The 11525-nt window shown below is 57.0% G+C and overlaps 1 protein-coding gene and 1 non-coding gene across 3 annotated transcripts; one reads left to right on the forward strand and one right to left on the reverse strand.

Moving 5' to 3' along the window:
• Positions 1 to 73: 73 nt before the first annotated feature.
• MCOLN1 (mucolipin TRP cation channel 1) lies at positions 74 to 9497 on the reverse strand. Of its 2 annotated transcripts, none has more exons than XM_073889399.1 (14): positions 9359 to 9497; positions 6422 to 6618; positions 5569 to 5736; positions 5309 to 5474; positions 4587 to 4695; positions 4253 to 4349; positions 3940 to 4039; positions 3606 to 3712; positions 3329 to 3478; positions 3081 to 3182; positions 2591 to 2713; positions 2101 to 2167; positions 399 to 529; positions 74 to 297 (listed from the first exon to the last, which is right to left on the reverse strand). In XM_073889399.1, exons 1-14 carry the CDS (start codon positions 9387 to 9389, stop codon positions 193 to 195), a joined length of 1653 nt encoding a protein of 550 aa, XP_073745500.1. In that variant the 5' UTR covers positions 9390 to 9497; the 3' UTR covers positions 74 to 192. The 2 variants fall into 2 exon arrangements, with proteins under 2 accessions (XP_073745500.1, XP_025719091.1); XM_025863306.2 differs by having other exon boundaries at positions 113 to 297; positions 2101 to 2316.
• Positions 9498 to 10844: 1347 nt separating this feature from the next.
• Positions 10845 to 10946, forward strand: LOC112816702 (small nucleolar RNA U13). Its single transcript, XR_003206207.1, has one exon. It is a non-coding gene; the product is annotated as a small nucleolar RNA U13 (small nucleolar RNA).
• Positions 10947 to 11525: the final 579 nt, after the last annotated feature.

Here is an 11525-nt window from a genome sequence, read left to right on the forward strand (position 1 = left end):
GCCACGCTGTTGGACGACGCCTTAAAGGGGCCGAAACCGACTGGCGCAGGGAATGCCCCTCCCGCTAGAAACGAGAACAAGTTTATTTTCCCGTTTATTTAACATCCACCTCACCCCTGTCCCACCCGTGTCCGACCCGACTGGGCCAGGTCCTTAGGGCGCGGCAGGGAACCGGTCCTTAAAAGCAAAACCCTAAAAATAAATAAGCGTGAGTCTCCGCAGTCTGAGGGCTAATGTCCTGTAGCAGTGGCGGGTCCGACTCAATTCACCAGCAGCGAATGCTCCTCCGAGGCGTCCCTGGAGGAGAGGCAGTAGCAAGCAGCCTGTCAGCCGGGGCGGAAGGCAGCAGTTCCCTCGGGCACGCTCCCTGTCCCCAGCCCCCAGTCCCCAGCTCGAACCTGCCGCAGCAGCAGAGGAGGCTGCAGGCCGAGCCGCTCCCGCGGCGGAACTTGCCAGAGGTGGGGCTGTCCCGGCACTGAGCAATGTAGGCCTGGAGCTCGCTCTCCTCTGCGCCAGCACCACCTGGGTGCTGGGGAGAAATGCGGGGTGGCCCCTTTGAGGTCTGCCCTCCCCACCACCTCCTCGCCAGCCAGCCAGCGCGATCTCCTCCCTGTGACTCAGCGACCAGCCAAGCTCCCCAGCCCCACCACCCCTTTGCACTTGAGGTCCCCTCCACCTATCAATCCCCGGGGTTTGCTTCCCCGGGAGACACTGCTTGGCCCCTGAGTATGTGCACGTCCCGCATCTTGGTCAGCTGGTGCCCTCTGCAGCTGCTCCAGCACCCGGAGCCATACCTGACACAAGCTGGGTGCCCAGATGGGCCCATCTACTGATTGGGTGCACACGGCGGGAGCAAGGTCTGGGCTTGTATATCCAAGGCTGAGACACACGTGTGACATCTAGGTGCTAGAGCAAGACCCAGGGGGCTCCTTGGGCCCGAGTGACAGGAGTGTATCTGTGGGATGACTGTATCCATGCTTGGGGGCGGGGGATGAGCCCCTGCATCCATCCCCAGCAGAACTCTGGCTTTCGGCAGAACCTTCATCCCTCCCAAACTGGTAAAGAAGCCATCATCTCATCCCCAAGTCCTTTCTGGCTACTGGGCCTTTGCTTTGGCTGTTCCTTCTCCCTGGTGCTCTCTCTTGAACTTCCCTCTTGTCGATCCAGAAGTTTCTGAGACGATGGAAAGGAGGTCTGCTATCTGTGCTGTCCAATCTGGTAGTCACTAGCCACATTAGCCTTTGGGCACTTGACAGGTGGTGTGAGTGAGGAACTGAATGTGGAATTGTATTTCATTTCAACTAAAGTCAAAATTTAAGTAGTTACATGTGGCTAGGACCAGTATTAGCACATTCTAGAAACTTTCCTGGACTCACCCCAATACGAGTCTAAAGCAAGGGATCCTTTTGTAACCTTCATCCCTCTCACCAGTTGGTCATCCCACTACTGTTCATGGATCATCCATCTTGCCTACTGCTCTGGGATAGCCTGTATATACCATGTTTCCTAGCTACCCAGCACAGGACCCTCAGACACATCTGCTAAAAGAATTGGGTCTACCTGCCACTCTCACATTCTACTCCAACCCTTCTCCACTGACCCCTGCAGCCTGCAGAACCACCACCATTCCCTGGACCCAAAGAGCTCCCACCCAGGCCACCCTACAGGATGGGAGGGTTAGGATCAGGGCTTCCAGAATCACACAGTCCTGGGTTGAGCCCGGTTCTACCACTTAGTAGCTGACCTCAGGGAAGTCACTAAAACTCTACAGCCTGGTTCCCTGTTGGTAAAAGCAGACACAGGAACCTTACCGGGCCAGAGCCCCACCCTGATAAAACCGAGAATGTGGCAGCTGTGATCAGCACACCTCCCCCCACCCCCGACCCCCAGCCACCTCTCTTCCGGCTTCTCAGAGTCTCCCACCTTCTTTCCCCGGGTCCTTCCCTCCTCACCCTGCACCACATCCCCTGAGACCCTGCTGGGGCCAACTCCAAGGGACCTGGAGCCCAAGGTTCAGGGCTGTATGTACGTGGGGGCCAACCCCACGGGTTGGCCCCCCGTGGAGACAGGCTGGGGGAGGGCATGTGGGCCGGCGCTGACCTTGATGGTGTCGTAGGCTCCAGTGATGAGCGCGATGAACAAGCTCAGCACCATGTAGATGAAGAGGCTGATGAAGGAGTAGAGGTAGAGCTGGGAGAACAGCCAGACGAGGCTGCTTCGGCCCTGCTGAGCCTGCATTGCAGCAAACGTCACGAACATGTCGTCCCCGTTGATGAGCGAGAACAGGCACTCCGACACCATGGACAGCGAGCGAAACTGCCAGCAGGGCAGTGGGGTTGTGGGGTCAGAAGGACCGTGGGTGCAACTGGGGGCTGGGGATGGGGTGGGTTCACGGGGGGTCAGAGGGAACAATGGGCAGAACTGCTGGAGACTTCCTGGTAAGGTACCAGGGGTCAAGGTGGGCTGTTCAGGGTGCCCAGATCAACAATCAATAGACCAGGGGTCAGAGGGTTGAGCAGTGGGCTTGGAGAGGGGAGACAGGAACCCCTTGACTGTGGGTCATGAGCACCACGCCCTGGACAGCCCCTACCTTCACATGGTAGGGGCCCAACACGATCCAGCCACAGAAGCAATAGCCCAAGTAGATGACAGCCACACAACAGCAGAAACGCATAACGCTGGGCAGGGCCACCCGCAGTGTGGCAATGAGAATCTGTAGCAGGCAGATGGGGAGGCCTCGATGAGGGTATGGCCACAACCTAGGCTGGCCTCGCGAATGTGGCCACAACCTAGGTTGGCCTTTAGGCCGGCAGGGCCTGGCTGAAGTCACACCAGAGTGGCCACAGAAGCTGGAGGTAGTTTAGAAGGGGCGGGTTGGGGGGGGCAGGGGGCCTGAGGATACCCCATGGCCAGACTGGGTACATCTGGGGTGGGCAGGTATGGGGAAAGGACTCATGACAGGCCATCTGTAGAGGCTGGTGATGGCTACAGCTGTATGAATTTATACGGGGGAAGAAAGTGAGAAGTGGGGAGCATACGGCCACCACCTGGAGGGTGCAGCCTGCACATTCGAAACTTACATTGTACTTATGGAAGAAGGTCAGATAGCGGATGACGCCAACCCAGACGAGCAACGTGGAGGTGCCCAGGAGAATGCTGCAGACGTCGTAGCTCGCCAGGTTCTAGGGACAGCAACAGTGTCAACCCCACCTGGCCCGGCTCTTCCCAGGGGCTGTGGCCCCAGGCAGGTATGGGAGGGGTATGCCGGGGGGGTGGTATAAGGGACCAGGGCCTGGAACGAGTCAACAGGGCCCTGGGCAGGACCCACCTTGGCTTCAATGCCAATCTTCATGATGGTGCCCGAGATGGTGAGCACATCGCTGGTGACCAGCAGGATGTACCAGCCATTGACAAATTCCAGCCGATCCCAGAGGCTGATGACCCGTCCCCGCTGCCGCCACATGAACCCAACAAACTCCTGCAGGAGGCAGGTGGGGTGAGGGCTGGCCCGGGCAAGGGACCCTCTCTCCCCGGCCCTTATGGCCCCCCCGAGCCGGGCGAGGCTGGCTCAGGCACGCATGCACGCCCCTGGAGGCAGCTCTCACGTTCTGCAGCAGAAAGCCACGCAGCAGTGAGCGGGCACACAGCAGGAAAGAGAAGGAGCAGGTAAGGATCACGACCACATCGAACAGGAGCCGGAAGCTGTTGTCTCCTGTGGGGAGAGGCCTTGGGTAGGGCCGGGGGTGGCTTGGGGCCTTGGGAGACTAGGGATGGAGCTAGGCCCAGGCCTAGGGCACTGCAGGACTGGTGGTGGCTACTCAGGGGGCTTACAGGTTACCTGGATGAGTCAGGAACTGCGTCCATGCTGGTCTGGGGCTTGGGGGATCCCCGGGCAGGTCAGGGCCCCTGCTACCACGGGTCTGGGGGTTGGGGGCTCACCATGCCTGAAGACGCTGGGGTGCTTACACTCCTGGATGTGGGCCTGGGTCTCCAGGCTGATTGGGATACGCCCACTGTGCGCCTTATTGTCAAAAGTGATCTGCAAGGGTATGGCAGGGCAGGAGAGGTCAGAGTAAACCTTGGCAGACCTAGGCTCCCAGACCTGCATGATGAATGGTCTGTCTGGCCCCAACTCCCTTATCACCCCTAAGATGCCCTTGGCCAAGGGTCCCCAGCCCCGGAGCTCAGGAGCCCTGTGGGCAACCCTTATCACTGGAGCACCTGCCACCCTTGTCCTGGACACTGGGCTTACCAGGACACTGAAGGTGTAGCAGTCTGGAATTTCATTGTTGATCAGGCTCTGGAGATTGATGGTCTTCAGCTGGAAGTGGATGGTGACGTTGATCAGCCTGGGAGGGAAGCTTCGGTGAGGGAGAGGGGCTCTGCTGGCCCCTCCTGCCGCCTCCCGCCCCCCACCGCAGCGCTCCTGCCCCACGTTAACTCTGCAGCTTGCAGAGGAAGTGCTCACACACAGGCATCAGCATGGTCTTTCTCTGTCCCCGCCGGTGGGGGTGGCCAAGGATGCCTGGCATCCTGCCTCCCCCAACCCTCGGCCCAGCCCTGGAGGCCCCTCCATCAGGCAGTACTTGTGGAATTTCAGCGTGAGGTTCTTGTAACTGGCGCTGCCGTCCGAGAGGGAGAGATCATCACTGGGGGGCACAAGGGGTCTCTCAGGGGGGTCCACCTGGATGCAGTCTGAGGACAGGGAGTCAGGGAAGGGACACTGGGGGCGGGAGAGGCACAGGCAGGTCTCCCCGGAGTCCCCGGCAGCCCCCTTCCCTCCTTCACGTCCTACTATGAACTTAACATTTGTCATCTGTTCCCCACTGTCTCCCCTGGAGAGGGCCCAGTTCGTCTTACTCCCTACACAGGCCCGAGGGCCTGGCGCTCAGTGGGCCCCCAAATGCTTAGTGAATTAATGATATTAAAACACAACACTTGGGGCGCCTGGGTGGCTCAGTCCGTTAAGCGGCTGCCTTCGGCTCAGGTCATGATCCCAGGGTCCTGGGATTGAGCCCCGCGTCGGGCCCCCTGCTCGGCGGGGAGCCTGCTTCTCCCTCTCCCTCTGCCTGCCACTCCCCCTGCTTGTGCTCTCTATCTCTCTGTCAAATAAATAAATAAAATCTTTAAAAAAAAAAAACAACACTTGCATTTTTCTGCACACCAAGCATTCTACCAAAGACACTGCAAACATCAAATTATTAACAATCGGGACAACCCTATCTGCCAGATGAATGGGAAGCAGAACTGGGATTTTAATTCCAGCAGCCGGCGCTACCAACAGTTATGCCCTGCCCTGCCTACTCACCAGTGACAACCATGGGATCAATGTCAAAGGTGTCGTTGGCTGGGTCCACATGGCCTCGGTGGTAGTACTGCTGGCAGAGGGCCAGGGCCGAGCCGTTGGCCCAGGGGCCACCCCCGCCCCGCACGTAGGCATACCGGCCTAGCGACACATCAGGGAGCATCAGGTACTGTGGGCAGAGAAGGGGAGGGTCCGTCAGCCCTGCGCACTCTCCCCTGCCTGCCTGCCTGCCCACTTGCCTGCCTGCCCCTGGTTGCCCGCACCTGGTCTACAGCATGGAAGATGGCCTGGTAGAGCTGTTCCCGTGTGTAGGCCGCGAAGGTGTCATCTGCCCCATCCGAGTAGCCCAGCAGGAAGAGGTGCCGGAAGGCAATGGTGTTCTCCTCCCGGAATGTCACTGCCAGCTGGTTGCTGAGCCCAAACAGGATGAGCTGGGGCGGCGGGGGGAGAGTTGACAATGTGGGGCACGAGGAATGCCCACCATAAGTCCCCGGTGAGCAGCACACAGCGGGTGCTCATGTATCTCATAACAACAGAGGCTAGTGTTCATTAGATGTTTAGCAGGTGCTAGGTTCTGTGCTAAACCCAAACCTACAGGGTAAGCACCACTGTTGGGCCCTTTTACCGAAAGGAAATCCAAAGTATCCTAATATACCCTGAATTACAGCGTGAGACCAGAGGCTCCTTAGGGCAGGAGCGGGCTCTGATTCATCTTGGGGTCCCCAAGGCCCACCACAGGGCCTGAGATGGGGGGGCAGCAACTGTCTGCTCAGCCACTTGGTCAGTTCTCTTTGAGGGTGAACATGGCATCAGACTGCCTGGGTTCAAGCGCCAGCTCCCCATGCTTGGTTGCTGTTTGACTTTGGACGAGTCCCTTCACCTCTCTGAGCCTCGGCTGCCTCATCTATAAAATGGTGGCAATAGCAGTTGCCAGGACCTCAAAGGGCATCTGTGAAGTTACAAGGAGCTGTTCCCACCACGGATCTTAGAGGGCTTCCTGACTGATTACAGCCATTGCCACTGTTCCTATGTTGCTGCAGGGTTTGGACTAGGCTCCGACTCCAGACACAGCAGCGGCCACAGGTGGTGTTCTGCTGGAGCCCCTGCAGGACTTACCTGCACGGTGACCACTAAGATCTTCACGACTTGCAGCATCAGCTTGAAGGGCTTGCGGCCTTTGGCCCGAAATTTGTCACAGGGACTCATGAAGAAGTACTTGAGCCGGCGGCGGAGGTCCTCCTCTTCCGGAGGGACCGGGGAAGCCCCAGCCTGGGTGCCATACCCAGGACTGGGGGTTAGGAGCCGCTCGGTCTCTGCAGGAATGGAGGAGGGCGGTGGGAACCAGGCCCAGGCAGACCCACCTGCCCTCAGGGGAAACAGGTTCCATGCACCAGCCAAAGAACTCTGAGAGATCTAAGAAAACCCAAAAAATCTGCAACATTTTGTGGATATATATAGCAGTCCTATCAGAGGTTACATATTTGGATTTGGGGCTCAAAAGGGCCTGAGCTGATTCCTGACCCTGCTTCTCACTGGCTTGGGCAGGGCACTCCGCCCTGAGCCTCAGCGTTCTCGAACGGGGCAAAAACACCTCTCACCAGGAAGCTGAGGATTTGATGCTTACAAAACATTTATCACAGGGGCTGGCTTGTGGTTAAGAATGTCAGAACATTCCATCATTGTTCCATTTGTGGATTTTGGGAAGAGAATGAATTGCTTCCACTGGCTTCCCACAGGGCACTCAAGGCTCGAGAGCTCATCTCAACTCCAGCCTCCAGGCATGAGCATGGAGCTCAGCTACATTCCAGTTTTTTTCTGGTCAAACACCCGAAGAAGGATTTTTCCACTCATCATGACCTGGCCCATCCAGTTGACACCCTCACAAGCCCCAGGCCCAGAGAAGGGGAGATCGACAACAACAGTAACAGTAACAGAACATATTTGCTGAAGACTCACTGCACACCAGTGGGTGTTATTACCACACTGCCCGTATGTTAGTTCATGAGCTAATATAGCATCTTCATGAAGGGCACCAGCTTCTGGAACTCTCACAGCCCTAGAACCAAATCCCAGACCTCCCCCCTCCCCTTCCCAGTTGGGGGGACCCTGGTCATCTTTCAAAGCCTCCATCTTCTCATTTGAAAAGTGGAAATAAAAAGTCTACCCAGACGGGGCGCCTGGCTGGTTGAGTGGGAAAGGCATGCAACTCTTGATCTTGAGCCCCACCTTGGGTGTAGAGATTACTTAAAAATAAAATCTTGGGGCTCCTGGGTGGCTCAGTTGGTTAATGGACTGCCTTCGGCTCGGGTCATGATCCTGGAGTCCCGGGATCGAGTCCCGCATCGGGCTCCCTGCTCGGCGGGGAGTCTGCTTCTCCCTCTGACCCTCTTCCCTCTCATGCTATCTCTCATTCTCTCTCTCTCAAATAAATAAATAAAATCTTTTAAAAAATAAATAAATAAATAAAATCTTAAAAAAAAAAATCTACCCTGAGGTTGAAATTCTGAAAGGTGTTCTCTGAATGAAGCGGGATAAAGCAGATAAAAGCCTCAGTTCAGCCTCCAAGTCTTGGTAATTCTTTAGAAAATAGGGTTTATTCTTAACACTACTTATTCTCTTCACTCCTGAACCACCGAAGAGAAAGGTCCAAGGTTTCATCAACTGCTGGGGTCCCAGCTGGTCACAGCAGCCCAGAAGCGTCCCTGACACACCCCCACCAGAGAATCCTGCTTCTTTCCTGGGCCTGGCCCGCGCCTGCCTGACACAGCTGCCAGGACGAATGTGAGCACTGTCAGAACCTGTCCTGCTGGGAGGGTCAGCTCCTGGCCTGTCCTCTGGAGCCTGGATGCTGTTGTGGTTGTTTACGAGATAGCTGGATGGGAACCAGAGGGCAGGCCCGCCTCCCTAGCTGGGATCCCAGTTAACCCACCCCAGATCCTACCAGCAGGGACAGGTTTCAGGTATCTCCAGCTAGCTCAAGAAAGGAAGACCAACACAAAGAGTCTTCCTCCAGGCTCCCCCATGAGAAGCAGAGGCTGAAGAGACTGGAGGCTGGGTTTCCACCGCTTGAGTTCAAGAAAACTGAGCTTCCACAGGTTTGGACTCATGAGATCAAGTTAGGCGCCTGGGTTCAAGGAGGTAACTCCCCCCGGCCTCCCAGCCCTCTATCTGAGTTTAGAGAAGCTGAGCATTGCCTCAAGAATTGGGGAAGGGAGGGCGCCTGGGTGGCTCAGATGGTTGGGCGTCTGCCTTCGGCTCAGGTCATGATCCCAGGGTCCTGGGATCGGGTCCCGCATCGGGCTCCCTGCTCCTCGGGAGCCTGCTTCTCCCTCTGCCTCTCTCTCTCTCTCTCTCTCTCTCTCTGTCTCTCATGAATAAATAAATAAGGTCTTAAAAAAAAAAAAAAAAAACTGGGGAAGGGAAGGGCGCCTGGGTGGCTCAGTTGGTTAAGCGACTGCCTTCGGCTCAGGTCATGATCCTGGAGTCCCGGGATCGAGTCCTGCATCGGGCTCCCTGCTTGGCAGGGAGTCTGCTTCTCCCTCTGACCCTCCCCCCCCATGTGCTTTCTCTCTCTTTCTCTCTCTCTCAAATAAATAAATAAAATCTTTAAAAAAAAAAGTTAAAAAAAAAAAAGAATTGGGGAAGGGAATCCTGGGAGTTGCACGTGAGGGTTGGAGAAGCCGGTGCCCACTGAGTTCCAGCAACGCTGAGCAAGCGGAACTACGCTCAGAACGCAAACCCCGGACACCTCCAGGACCTAGGTTGGAGACGCTGGCGGCCCACCCGCTGCCTGAGTTTAGGAACTCTGAGCAGAACCTGGGTCCAGGAAGAGCACACAGGAGTCCCGCCAACTCCAAGGTCGGAGGAGCGGGCGCCCACCTGCCGCCCAGGTTCTCGGAGCCATCTGTCCCCATCTCCACCACCGGGACGCTGAGAGGTCAGCACCAGAGTTTAGGCAAAGGAAACCGGGAGCTCCGCCGCCCCAGGTCCGGGGAGCCGGCCGCCCGCCCGCCGCTCGCGTTCGGGGTCCCGCGGGGCCGCGCGCGCCCTCACCTGAGCCCCGCCGGCCCACGGGGGCCGCCATGCCGGGGCGGGGAGCGCCGGACGCCGCCGGGCGCGGCCGGGCAGCCGGGGTCCGGGCGCCCGCCGCGCGGCTGCAGCGGCCTCGCTCCCTCGCGGCGCCGCTTCAAACCCTCTCGCGTCAGCTGACGCCCGCCGCGGTCACGTGACCAGAGCGCCCCCGGGGAGCGCACGTGACCGGATCCCGGCCCACCCCCTGCGCCACGACAGTCCCGGCTGCCGCAGCACGCATGCGGGCCTCAACTAGCTCCTTGCGGGCGGAGGACGGCCCTGAGGTCCTAACGCCCGCGGGCGATCGATGTGCTGGGGGATGGGCTGGCTGTGAGAGCGCCGGCGTAGGGCCGGCTCGGCCCGGGCTCCCTGTCCTGCCCGCGTCCCGTGCCAAATTCCTGAGTTCCATATTCATGCTTGACCCCTTACCCTCCGCAAAGTCCGGTGATGACCATACGTCCTGTCTCATGGCTGCCTCTCCATCCTCCCAGAAACCCCGTGTTACTCTCAACTCTCCCGCTTCTGCACCTCTCGTCTGAACTGTCAGCAAATCCTACTCCATTTCCTAAGTATGTCCCAAATAGGACCAACTCATCCCCACTCCTGTGGCCCTCAGCCCAGAGTCCCCCATCATTCCTGGCCCGCACCTGTGCAGCAACCTCCTCCCTGACCTGAGGCTCCCACTCCTGACCCTCTCCTGTTACACTCCCCAGGCAGCAGCCAGAAGCATTTTCCAAGAGTGGTTCCTATCGGCCCTCTGCCACAACCTGCTGTCTTCCCATTGCTCTGGGATGACAAGCGAACTCTGACCTCAGTCTACCAGAGCCCTCTGTTCCGGCCCCCAATCTCCCCTGGCTTACCGCTCAAGGGCCCCAGGGCCTTTGCACTCTTGCTTTGAAAAGAATGCTGGTTTAATTACGCAAACTCTGGAGAACAGGCAGTTTAGATTAAATCTAGGCCCGGCCAACTGCCACCTATACATCCCTTAGGGATGCCTGGGTGGCTCAAGGGATGCCTGGGTGGCTCCTATACATGCCTTAGGGATGCCTGGGTGGCTCAAGGGATGCCTGGGTGGCTCCGTTGGTGAAGCGTCTGCCTTTGGCTTGGGTCATGATCCCAGGGTCCTGGGATCGAGTCCCCCATCGGGCTCCTTACTTCATGGGGAGGCTGCTTTTCCCTCTGCCTGCCGCTCCCCCTGCTTGTGCTCTCTCTGTCTCTCACAAATAAAGTCTTTATTTAAAAAAAAAAAAGGTCCCTTAAACTCCACGTTTACTCTTTTGCAAAATGGGGATACTTAGTCATAGTTACCTGCCTCTTGGAGCTGTTGAATTAAGAAAACGCAAGAGCACAAAATGCAAGAGCACGGCACAAGGCTGGGCAAACAGTACTGACGATTAAAGTAGTGGTTATTGGGATTATGGAATCCTTCCTTGGGAAAGTAGTCCCCCCACCTAAATCAGAGGTCTTGATCCTTTTGTGGACCTTGAGCGTGATGACTGAACATTCATGCTGTTATGAGATGTGTCTCTCCCAAACCTTGTTACCTCCTCAGCACATTACCTGTCTGATGTGTGTGGGGAAAAAAAGTCTTGTTATGCGTCTCTTAGAATGAACTATATACCCTGTAACTACTTCATAAATGTTCCTGAGTTTGGCATCTGTGAGTTCTGTAAAGGCTGTGCTTATCTTGTCACCGGCTGAGGCCCCAGCAATCAACATATTTTTGTTCAGCACATAAATGACCACCTCTTCTGGGCGCCTGGGTGGCTCAGTTGGTTAAGCGACTGCCTTCGGCTCAGGTCATGATCCTGGAGTCCCGGGATCGAGTCCCACATCGGGCTTCCTGCTCAGCGGGGAGTCTGCTTCTCCCTCTGACCCTCTTCCCTCTCCCGCTTTCTATCTCTCATTCTCTCTCTCTCTCTCAAATAAATAAAAAAATCTTTAAAAAAAAAAAATGACTACCTCTTCTGTCCAGTGCTGTGCCTATAACCTGGGCTGTGAAGGACAAGGGGTAGGTTATGTGAGCAGATGGGTAGGGCTGCCTGCAGGGTCTCATATCAGTCTCCATTATCAGCCCACTAGACTGTGAACATGCCAGAAATTCCACCACTCATAGAAAAGCCAAAGGGAAGGGATCCTGCTCAGACCA

The sequence above is a fragment of the Callorhinus ursinus genome, unplaced genomic scaffold, assembly GCF_003265705.2.
Source record: "Callorhinus ursinus isolate GAN/ISIS: 27379988/994484 unplaced genomic scaffold, GSC_fseal_2.0 scaffold107, whole genome shotgun sequence".
Taxonomy (NCBI): Eukaryota; Metazoa; Chordata; class Mammalia; order Carnivora; family Otariidae; genus Callorhinus; species Callorhinus ursinus.